The sequence below is a fragment of the Haliaeetus albicilla genome, chromosome W (genome assembly GCF_947461875.1).
Source record: "Haliaeetus albicilla chromosome W, bHalAlb1.1, whole genome shotgun sequence".
Lineage (NCBI taxonomy): Eukaryota > Metazoa > Chordata > Aves > Accipitriformes > Accipitridae > Haliaeetus > Haliaeetus albicilla.
In genome coordinates this window covers 3,009,396-3,021,602 of record NC_091515.1, presented here as the reverse complement: position 1 = coordinate 3,021,602, position 12,207 = coordinate 3,009,396, and the positions used below count along the sequence as shown (strand labels likewise).

The 12,207-nt window shown below is 45.9% G+C and overlaps 1 protein-coding gene across 4 annotated transcripts in view; it reads right to left on the bottom strand.

The window, feature by feature from the left end:
- Nucleotides 1-12,207, bottom strand: part of MYO5B (myosin VB) — a 151,963-nt gene that overhangs the window by 82,189 nt on the left and 57,567 nt on the right. For all 4 annotated transcript variants that reach the window (XM_069775237.1, XM_069775238.1, XM_069775239.1 and 1 more), the window contains exons 7-10: nt 11,902-11,983; nt 7,658-7,765; nt 5,344-5,453; nt 3,499-3,764 (exon numbers count right to left, since the gene is read on the bottom strand). In XM_069775237.1, the coding sequence (XP_069631338.1) occupies nt 3,499-3,764; nt 5,344-5,453; nt 7,658-7,765; nt 11,902-11,983 (566 nt within the window). The remainder of the gene's footprint in view (nt 1-3,498; nt 3,765-5,343; nt 5,454-7,657; nt 7,766-11,901; nt 11,984-12,207) is intronic.

Genomic DNA, 12,207 nt, shown 5'->3' with positions numbered 1-12,207 from the left:
AAAAAAGTCTTTGACACATGACTGTAAGGATTAAACTAAGGGGAGAAGTGGCAAGGCTCCCTGTGCTTAACGAATAAGCTGCTGTAATGATAAATGCATGGTGAAATAATTGCTCCCGTAATAGGTGCTGTAGGAGCTGGCAGAACAGTCTTAAAGTACTGAACAAATGAAGCCCCTTTTTTTTTTTTCCTCTTCCACCACCCCCCAAAAAAATAAAAATCAGTATTTCTGGTACTTTCTGAGGACTACCTGGCTGTCATCTATGTGATGCAGTTATTCCCCAGGTATTGCCAGGTGGTAATGCCCTCACCGTACAAAACGCCCGAGTCCTTGAGGAAAGGCAATGCAAAAATGCAAAAGGAGAAGGGGGGAATGGGAGAAAGGAGCCACTTTTGTGCTTTTATCAGCCCCACAGCACTCAAGAAAACCCAGGACCACTTCCCCTTGTCTGTCCAGGGGCTGGCATTGCCCCTGGCGTCAGTGCAGCCTGTGCCAAGCAGAGGATGTTCAACGCATCCCCATCCCAGGAACAGAGCTTCACAATCCTTATTGCAACTAAATCTGGTGTCTGGGACCAATGAATGTTTATATTAAACACGTGGCCAGAGCCTCAGTGGTGAACGTGTCCTTGAAGAACTCCCAATGTGCTTGATCTTGGTTGCACAGCCATCGCACCGAGCAGATCGGTGCCTTCAGCTCTTGCAACTGAAGGGATGCGACTTCCCCAGGACTGCTTGAAAATACCAACTCCTGCAGGTTCATGATCAGAGCAACAGGGCAAGAAAAGATTTAATTAAAACAGAGATGGAGAGGCACGTTGAGCTAGGTGGAAAAAACACAAGAGCGGGGGTATAAGGGGAAAAGATATCGGAGTGGAAACTCTTTTTCCACTTCAGAGACACCAGATGTGATTTATGAACCCTCTCAGTGAATGCCAGACGGGGGCAGAGCAGCTGTAGAACACCAGCTCCAAGGGAGATTTCATGAAGTCGCTAATTAAGGGGACCCTGCCAGCGCAATTTGCTAATTGACAGAGCAGTTTAGTCGCCAGCTCCACGTATGCCCTCGCCAGGAGGTCCTACCCGCACAAAGTGCCTGCATTAAGATGACATCCTAATGCAAAAAGCAAACCAATGGCCACTCAGTTTCTATTCATTTTAGTGCACTATATCTTGGTGCAAAAGATAAGCATATCCACCGCTCCAACCCATCACTGTGGCACCCGGAAAAGCACATCCCAGCTTGGGGACAGCTCTCATGAGCAGATGTTGGGGGCTAAATTCTGCATTTTGGCTTTTCTCCTGTTCCCTATTCTGCTGTGTGACTGATATCTCCTAAATCCACTGCAGCACCAGGGTTTATACTGAAATATTTAAAGTTCATAAGTAAGTCCAGCATACAGCTGGCCACCTGGGTGTTCACACTTCCCTTCACATGGCAAACAGAGGAAAAACAAGCCATCCCCGCCAAGTCCAGGAATGCCACATGAATCCACTCTTCAGAGGGATTGCAGTATTGCTACTATAGCAAATGACGCACTTGCAATAAATACATAAAGGCTTTTAATGCTGCACCCTCTCACCCCGGTGTCAGCAGAGAATGAAGGATGTGGAGTCGAGCATTAAAGAATTAGGACACAAACCCCACAGCCTCTGCACCCTTGGTTTGGACCCTGTCCCTAGAAATCCCACCCATGGGGACAGTCCTCCCCCAGGAGCACCAGGACAGAGATGCTCTCAGCATGTCAGGGACATGTGGTGAAGGCTGCTTGCAGGCTCCCTGCCTTTCTAGCTTAACTCCTCTCCTAGAGGAAAAGGAAAAACAACAGACATTTTGGGGAAAAAAATTTCCAATATTTGGCAGAACGCATTAAAACTCCCAAATAACCTGAGTTTGGGGAACCAAACCACTTTCAAGGACTGCAGAGAGTTAGGTTGTCAGCACCCCAGGTCCCTGCCTTGTTAATTACTCAGCATTTAGACAGCACCACCCACTTCTGAAAGGGATTTATGGTCTCTTTAGGAGACCAGACTCACACACAAGCATTATGGCCTGGAGCATGGACATCCTTCACCTGTAAACCCACCTCTTTCGACAGGACCTGCAGGTCCCCATGGAAAAAAAAAATCCTTCTGTACCCCGCGGTGACACCAGTGCTGTAAAAGCATCTGCTGGCCCACGTGCTGGACATGATGCACAGGAGACCTGCAGCTGAGGGACGTATTTCTTCCACACTAACAGGTTTTCAAGCCCAACTTAATCTTTCACAAGTGTTATCCTCAAGACTCCTTTTTTTCAGATTTCTGAAAGACCGTGTCTGATTTTCTAATTCAGACATCCAATTTCCTGCATTGACCCACTATCATCCATGCAGCTCCATCTCAAAACTTTATCATATCCCAGCCCACAGAAATCTCTATTTTTAGGGACAATGAGGGGAAACAACTGATGTTTTAAGATCCTCCACATCCTGTGCTATCTACCTAAGACAGACACTTGCAAACCTCTGACACCACCCTCACCACCTCAGGTCATCCCATTGAAATCCCAAACCACAGAGGACTGTATTCTTATCATACTTGACACAAGTGTTCCTGCAAACCTTCTGTATGCCAGCAGTTGCTGAGAGAGATGAGCAGGTAGTAGGCTACGCCGATGCTCCAGCACTTTCTGGCACACTTTCTGCTGCCATGGCTGTCCAGCAGGTGTTAAAATCAATATCCCAAACACCAGCAGCTGTAGAAACTCCATGGGAGGTTTTATACACAAGATCCAGTTCCAGTAACTGTGTAGGTATTATAGCCATAAAAGCTTTCTGCAGCTGACCCAGAACTGCTTTGGCAGGATTTCATTCTGAACTTCAGGTTTACCTAGATCTAACAGACCTTACGAGGAGTCTGCCATTACATGAGATTTTGGGACTGAGCAAGAACAGCGACTGCACAGGGACCAGCTCCTGGAGCGGCTACAACTCTTAGCCTGAAGTTGCAGGCTGCGAGCCTTGCCCTCAGTTATAGCAGAACTTTTTGCACCTTAGACCACTGCCGCAGCTTCCCAAAGTCCTCCGAAAGTTCTCACTGCACAAGGGCCCTGCAGCAGCAGTTTCACAGCTGAAGAACCAAAGTAGTTTCTTTACAGCCCACAGCAACACCAGGCAGAGCCAAGCGCAGTCTTTAGCCTCCACATTGGCACCTTTACCCCAGCTCATCTTTAAGCTTGATGCTTTAAATAGCACAGGGGACAGAAATCTCAAACAGGAACAGCATGGGAGGTAAATCCCCAAAACCAGCACTCAAACACATCTGTACACACCGTTTCGGGGTTGCATAATTTAGAGGAAAATCAAAACTGCAAACCACACATGACTGCAGTTTCATGGATCCCCTTCTATTATTCCCATCACCTGCCACAAGTCAAGGTCAAGCACGCATTATCAGAAGGGCGAGATAAATCAGAAAAGACTACTTAAACAGCCTTAAAAGCAGAAAGCGTGCCTACCCATAGATATCGAGCACACCGATGAAGGAGTGCTGCTTGACGGTGGTGTGCAGGGCCTTGTTGATATGCTGCACGATCCAGTTGAAGAGCCGGGCATAGATGTGCTTGGCCAGGGCATTCCTGGCATTCACCACTTGCTGCACAGACATGCTCTTCACGTAGGTCTCGGACGTGGTGACGAGCTTGCGATGGCAAAGCCAGTGCTGCATCTGGCTGTGCTCCACTCCCAGCAAGCCGCAGAAGTTGTTCAAGTGCTCGTCCTCACTCTGGGGGTAACGAGAAGCAAAGTTAGCAAGTTGGTGACACTCCAAAATGGGAGTTTTAACACCGAGTTCCCAGATCAGTGCAAGAAATTAACAGCATTTCGTAACTATCTAGGGAAATACCGTGTTTCTCTGTGGTTGATAGGAAACAGAAAAGCAATGAGCACTCATCCATTTGCACTAGTCTTCATGGACATGGATGAAACTGCTCACGTGGAGCTCTGAACAGTGGTACACCCTTGCTCTGCTCTGGCTAGCCTTAAGGTCTCGACGTTCATAAACAGCGCATTTCCATAGTGACTGCTAATGGGAAAGAGCATTCTCCACTTTACTCCTCCTTGAGCTGCAACTACACGCTCCTTCAGAGCAACCTTGCTTAAGCCTTAAGTTAAAGCTTAGGGCATGCCATTACACCATGCCTTTTACAAACTAACTCCATTTTGAATAATAAACTTGCAAAATGTGCATTACCAGAAGGGCTTGTGTTTTGCATAATCAATAAAATGAAATGTGAACTTCATTTTCTCTAGTGCATTGTATTTTTACCCCCTCAGACTAAGACAAGGCAGTTCTGAGTCTCTATTATGCTAAGATAGCAGGCACTGCCTTCTGGACAATGAGAAATCAATTTCCCTTTCCTCAGTATGATAATACACATCGAAAGGAAGTAAATTGTTTCCAGTTATATACATGCAGGTACGGATGCTGGACAGGTTTGGGGACAGAGAGAAAAATGCATTTTAAAGGACATCTAGGATGCTTTATTGCTATGATACCTTTTTGACCATGGTTTCAAAGTCATAACAGAATTGATGTAATACCATGCAATCACATCTGAAGGTAATTAAACAAATGAACTCCATTACAGAACTCAACACTGTCGGAGCACACCACTTTCACATATTCATGTTGCCAAATATCAAGCAAATTACCCCCAGCACCTAACTAATTGCACACCACATTATCTCAAAGGTACCACTAAAAGTGTCTGCAGAACCCATTTTAATACTTTGATTAGGAACAAATGACCCAGTCTGGGATGCAATGATAATTGACAGGACAGTATTTTGCATATAATCCCTTTTTTCCCCTCCCTAAACAAACACAGAAAAACGACCACTAAGGCATCTTTAGTCTTACTTATTCTTGCTAATTAACTGTGCAGTGCTCCTTTGGATACTGGATGGCCACATTACAAGCAGCAGCCTCATGGCTTTGCCTGTAGCAAAGCAGTTGTAGAGCATCACACCTTCTGCTGGTGGGAGTCACAGTTCCCCCAATATTCTGTGCACCAAGTCTTTTAAGAAAGCAGAAGAGTTAAAGATGGGTCGGGACTTAAGGTAGTAAGACACCTTGGAATCACCTAGCTTACAGGCTGGCTAAAGAGGAGAAATAATGCAGTCTTCCAGGAAAAACAAAGCAACCAGAAAATCATGATGTGTTTTTGAAAAAAGCAAAGAAAACCAGGAGGAAAAGGGCTTTCTACCAAAGAATACTGCTGCGAAGCTCAACACATCCGGCATGGCCCAATTTATGAGCATACAAAGCTCCCCCACGTGCCCCACTCTTGCTAGTGACTTACCGATACGCTACAGGCATCACCATCTCTTTCCGCTTGGATTTCCAAGTTCCCTAGGTGCAGAATGGCAGCAATTATCCTAAAAATGGTTGTCTGATGAGACTCCTTCACTCCTATGGGAACAATTGATATTTGATTGTCTCAACAGAAAACAAACTGCAATTTTCATTTTATTTGAAAAAGTTCGTGGCGCTTGATTTCCTTCCCAGGCTGTTGGTTTTCAGAGTTATCACACCTCTCACAATAAACTCATCATAAACTCTCAGAAAAGTCATCACTCAAAAATGACAGTGGATACTGCAAGAGGAGCTTCTTATGTTATTTCTTTACCCCTAATGGTTTCATCAAAGCAATTCTATCACAGATGGGTTTAATAGTATTGTGCACGCGCACGAAACCAATGATGCTACTCCATAACGATCAAACGGGATCAAAGCTATAAGGGCTCTGAGGCTTTTATAGAACAAGGAGTCGCTTCTCTGAGATAGTAGTCAAACAGTGAGATCTTGCTGACAACTGAAGCACAGAAATTACAACTTATTGCCAGTATCCCACAAACAGAAGAGAAAATTAAAGGTGTGCACATGATGCACAACGCCTCCAGACTGGTACTACAGCTGGATACAGCAAGTCACCAGGGAGGTGATGTGGAGCTCTGTCTTATGGTCCTCAGTGTCTCAATAGGAGCTACGCATTTTGGGTCTTCACTGGGGGTGTAAGATGTTATTGCTTTATATATTTTTCTGGCAGGCTTTTGCAGGCATTCCCAGCAGGAGCTTTGCTCAGCGGCAGCTTGCACACAGCTTTCTTGCCGTATCTTGCATTTTCACGTCCCAACTGGGCTTCTGTGTCCCTTTTGTGTTCAGTGCTGGTGTCCTAATTATCCACCCAAGGTCTCAGCCATCACCTGCTGGTTTTTGAATTATCAAGAGCTTCCCTTTCTCTCTCTCGGGACTTTTCTGTTATCAGCACAGTGAGAAATGTTTCAAGGTTACTAAAAGGAGCAATGCTCTGCTGTTACTTGGCACTCTTAATTGGAGTTAAGCCTGGCTAGCGTGGGGATTTGCAGATAAATCTGACTTCTCCTTGTTACACATAAAAAGGTAAGACTAGAAACTGTAGCAGCAATTTCACCAGGCCCTAAACAGAAGCAGACAGAGCTGGGAAACGCTGAAGGAAAATGAGGAAATGCAGGGCCAGAGGAACCATGTGAAGAGCAGGAAAACATCATCAAATTGGCAGCAGGGGAAGATGCTTGCACAGTGCTCCGCAGGGACCAGCAAGGAGACAGCGGGTCTGCTTGGGGAGGCAGAGAAGGGGACCAAAGAGAGACTAAACGTTACAAGGGGATGGGGAGACAGTTCCCTGGGGATTACAGTCCTGTGGGCAAGTTTGGAGCAACCAGTGGAATAATTTTTTGTTTGTTTTTTAAGTAGTTAACAGTTAGAAGTCACAGCAGCCAGACAAGAGGAGGGTAAAGAAAGACCCCGCTGTCACCCTGAAGAAAAAGAGACCGAGCCCACCTAAAACACAAAGAGGACAAATCTGGGGGAAACACTTGCAGTCATAACACTTGAAATGAATCCCCATGCTCACTGCCGGCACAGCACAGTGGCTGCGATACAGCTGCTGGGGGGGATTTCACAGCTGGCTGTGAACATCATAAGCTCCTCTCCCAACAAATGAAATGCACTGGAGAGGCACCGACACTTAACGGAATTTTAAAACTTGATTTCAGATAAATATTAATAAACTGGGAAAGTTTTCACCTGCAAAAATTGTTTTTCCTTTCAAACAGTCACTGCTGCAGGCACACTACAGCACTGCTCAACAGCATGAACGGGTGGTTATTGCAGCAGTAGATTTTGCAGCTGGCCATGCAAACGTGGACTCTGCACAGCAGGGATGTACTCAGCTCATTATTCCCAGGAATCAGCTACTTGGTACAATACCGTGATGGTCCGAGAAGTGACATCACCCTCAACGTAAATACAGCTTGAACTGCAAAGTAATAGCAGTTTTCCTGCTTGTAAATAGGGTAAAAAATAGCAAGTCAAAGCTGCAGCACACCTTTGACTCCAGAATGGTTTATTTAGGTTTTGCTTAAATTCAGTGTCCTCCTCTATTTCACTGCTGCTTTGCAGATAGCTGTGAGAGACACTGCTGCAGCTCATACTAAAGAACAAGGTAAAGCCAACTAGGTCAATAGGAACATGGATTTATACCTCTTAGTGTTACAGGAGGGTCATATAATTCAGGCTGAAAACGTTTGCAAGAGACTTCTGCTGGGAAGGCTCCAAGCAGAGCAAGCCCTTACCAAGCAGGGTGAAGGCATGCCTGGTTTTCTCAAAGTCATCAGCATCATCTACGCCATTGATAGACGTGTCACCTCCCTGAGAAGTGTAGAAAAAGTCTTCGGCACATGCTAGGAGAGAAAAAAAACAGAAGAAATGCATCAGCAAGCAGCAACTTTCCAGAGCATGCACTAGGATGGTCCCTGTCCCCCACCCTGCCCATCCCCCAAAAGCACCCCTCTCCTTTCAACCATAGTTTACTTAGAAATGAAGTATAACCCCGATAACTATGACTGTAACTATTTCTTGCAGGGATTAAACCCCTTCCCCATGCAAAGCAAGTTCAACCAGGGCAGAGCTGTGTTATATTTGGGATTCAAATAACTGCTCTATTGCACAGGTGCATATTACTTCAAATACTGAGGTTACTACTTTCAATTTTTTCTATCCTGTTTTATATACCTGTGACCAATTCAGACATTTTAACACCCTTCCCACATAACGCCTTAAATCCACGGAGCAAAGGGAATGGAGAAATGCTCATGGTGCCAGCATTACACCATTTAAGCATCTGTGCTTTAGCAAAGTTATTTCAGGACAACGCAAAGTTAAATCCTATGGAGACCAAGAGGCATTTCAAATGCAGACACAACAAGAAGAGATCGCAGGACTTACATCCACTTTAAAAAGCTTCATATGCAATTGCCCCTCCTTAAAACAATGGGTTATTTGAGGTCAAAACCATTAAGGTATGTGCCCAAGGCTGCCAGGCTGAGTCCTGGCAGAGCCGGAGCAGACTTTGCCCCAGGGAGGGCTGGGGGAGCCCAGGAGGTGGACAGCCTCCCCATCCCACCCAGAATCAGTTCTCAGCACCAGCTTCAGCTCATTTCAAACCAGGTAGGAGTGACTTGCCAAGAAAAGCTCAGAAAGATCATTAACGCTCACACACATATTACCCAAGTATCATGAAAATAATGAGAAATACAGCCTACTGTGCGTTCCATGTCAGCCTGCTGGTAACCTTTAAAATCATGCAATCTGTACTTTCTTTGACTCACTTTGCCATCAGAAGGTCCTCATCCCTTCCCAGCCCTCCCACAGGCTTTTGCATTAGCTGTACTTTCAGGACAACCTTCTTACAGGAAAAACATCTAATTCTTTTTGGCATACAAAGCCCTGGGACCTAGAAGTTTCAGTAACCCTGCTCGTTGCTGGAGCATTGGCAACAAGGGGCACAAAATGCTGATTGGGGTCAGAGAGCCAGTGTCCACCCTGGTCGCCCCAGCACAACAGGAGCTCACCCAGCTCGTGATGGAGCACATCACATTAACAACTTGATGTCGCTGCATGTCACCCTGCAAAATGCATCCAGGGCTGGCAGTAGTTGATGGGACCAGGACATCAGCCTCCAATTTTAACCATCCACACTGGGATCTGTTTCTGCCTCAAGTCATCTCTGGTATAACTGACTCCAATACTTACATTTCAGTATGCGTGCAATGATTTTAATAACCACAGAAACCCTTTGATTCACTGTAAACAAATAAAACATATTCCTGCTTTGCACCATTGCCCAGGCATCAAGTTAAGACACCACACTTCGAAAGGCACTGCGTTGCACACAAACTCCTGCATTTTAAGTCAAATATTTACTTTCTAGTTTAAAATCAAGCCTTCAGGATCGCCCCAGCTGAAGAGCCAACACTTACTGGTTTGCCCTGCTGGGCTCAACTAAGTTTAGAGACTCTTTGTTTTCCAGCATTCTGCAATATAAAAGAGAGTTAACAATTCTTCGCATGTGCAAGACCCAAAGAAGAAACAACAGCTCCTACTTTTGATATGGAAAAATATACATTCTACTCTGTCTAATAAAAGGTGGATTTTCACATCAAGATACCCCTTGTTTTGTATAAGCCTTGGGAAGATAAGGTTGACAGGTAGGTTAAGATACATCTCACGTGAGTAAATAAATTTGGGGTTTCTCTAGTTATCTTGAAATACAGGCTAGTAAATCTGATGCAAAGTTGGTATTGAAAAAGAACCCTCAAAAGAAAGAAAAATAAGTGAATGGCACACGTCTGCACTCGAAGAAAATTGCCCAGCACTGGTAATTCAACAGGTCAGGGCAGAGCCTGGTTCACCCCAACAAAAGCAGCTCACGGCACCCACGTCCCCATCCCCAGAAGCCATCCCATCCCTGCCAAGCACATGAGCAGCGCTGCATCTGCCAGGTACAAAAACATTTCAGGGAGATATTTTTAAGCTGTTGCAAGGTGACAGTGCAGGAAACACCAAAGACACACACCTTGAACTTTAGAAAGAATCATTTCTTTTTCCGTTGTTGCATTTTACCCAAATGCACAAGCAGCAGGCTGTATGGATACCTGCGCACGCTGTGATACATCAAATGCACAAACACCACGGAAGAGCGCAGCTGGAGACTGACACACACTGACAACATCAAATTTTGATTAGAAATGACCCAAGAAGGCTTCCCTGTGGGCTAACAGCCCTGGCACCCACCACCTCCTATGCCGCCAGCTGTTGCCATTAAGCAGTGTCCCTTGAGACACTGAAGTTGAGAGCCACAGTGACAACAGAATAAAGATGTCCTGGGTGATGCACCAGGAGAGCCCGGAACTCTCAGCCTTCACTATTACCAGTCACCACAAATACAGACGATGCTTTTAGAGAGCTGTGTTGAACAAGACTAATAACTTCCTCTGATCCACATGTTCCCAAGAAGGGAAAGGTGGTTTCACAGCTGCAGCTCTCCAATATCAACTTGTCTCCCACACTGGCTTGAAATAATTTATTTCTGAATGTTAAGATGCCAGTGGACAACCGCATTACTCAGGGTATCTTTGCAAAAATGAAGCATGTAACCCCACTGCAGAAACTCTTGTAAGTGCTCAGAGATGTGCTCTGACGTCATGCAAACATGCAACAGGACCAAACACAGGCTCTTTGACAGTAGCTGGGAAGTCACCTTCAGAGGAACATCATTTTGGGACCCTTAGAAACCAAAAGGAGTCCCAGGTCCATCACAAGCCTTGACCTACAGAGCCAGGTTTCACACTATGGCTGGTGCACAGTGAATCATGCAAAGCCTTCACCTCCCACCCAGATGTACTGGGACCAACATTATGGTTACACCTAGACGGTCTCAAAAGTTATCTTATGCCTTAGCAAACTCGCTGATGGGGTTGTGTGGTTTGGTGTCACTGGGCAGAGTATGGACTACAGTTGCGTAATGCACCGAGGCTTACTGGTGACAACAGGACAAGAACAGGAGTGCTTCCATTTCAGCACCAGCACTCGGTAAGTGCGACCAATGTGCTTACAGTGATGTAAAAAGTCATTAAAACAAGTCCAGAATTACCCAGAAACTGAAAGCCTCTCTCTCCATCTACCACTTCTCTGTAGCCACGATGAAAATCTCTGTGCAACTCTGCAGCAGCAAAATGTTCTGCGTTGGGATCACAACCTGCCTTGCTCCCCATTTTAAATACTTAAAAGCATGTTTTAAGCCTCACTTCTCTTTTTAAGCAACAGCAAATATTCAAGATGAAAAATTAATTACACCACATCTCTGCACCCCCTGCTGCAAGTGAAAAGTGTCTTATTCAGGTGTCTTACAAAGGTTTTGCTGCAAATCCTGGGAAAAAAAGAACAAGTTCGGCTATATCCCAGGAGTTAACCATTGAAAAAATATAATGGATTCAAAGGAAACAACTGCTCCTGCCAAGACCCTGGCCAGATCAAGCCATACTCACACTTCACTTAAAAAGACAGATCTTTATGCAAGTTTCGTACAATGTTAACACACCATCTCCCTGCATCAGCTGGCATCTACCACAGCACGTGGTTCACTGTGGTTCTGCAGGGAATTTCTACAACATACACAGGCTTCCACCACGGCTAACCTCTAGCAACAGCTCCTACCCACCAGCAGTGCTTGCAGGAGCCTAACAGCACTGACCGGCGCATCACAAACTTCACGCACTTCATTCAGCAAGCTGCTGCCCAGCGGAGGCAACAAGGGCTGGCGTCTCATCCAAGGTGCCACATCCCTGGAGATGGCATGAGGAAACCTGTGCACCGCTGGGGAGAAGCAGCCCTGCAAGCTCATCTCCCTTTACCTCCTCCCACTGAACAGGCACACATAACCTCACCAATGACCTGCATTTCTAACCCCACCATGTTTTCCTGTTGCCATCACACCTATGCAACAGCTACCAGTGCACAGGGAGGTAGAAGTACTTACTTAGTCCAAGGTCTTTGAATTCTGGAAGACTCGCTGAGGCACAAAGCTGATAGAAGATGTGGTAGTTGCGCTCGTCCTCTGCCTACAGGGAAAACGCCAAGTTACCGGAGACACAAAGAGGTTACAGGAGTGCTCCCACCCTCAGCCCAGCGCTCGCTGAGCCCAGGGCCACCCTGACCCCATCCCCTGCTTCCCACCACCAGGACTCTCTCAGTGTCACCAAGAAGACAGGGACCTTTTGCCACCTGGGAAAAAGGAGGTGTCAAGCCTTGTCCTGACCAATATACATTGCCCATCCTGCAAAGG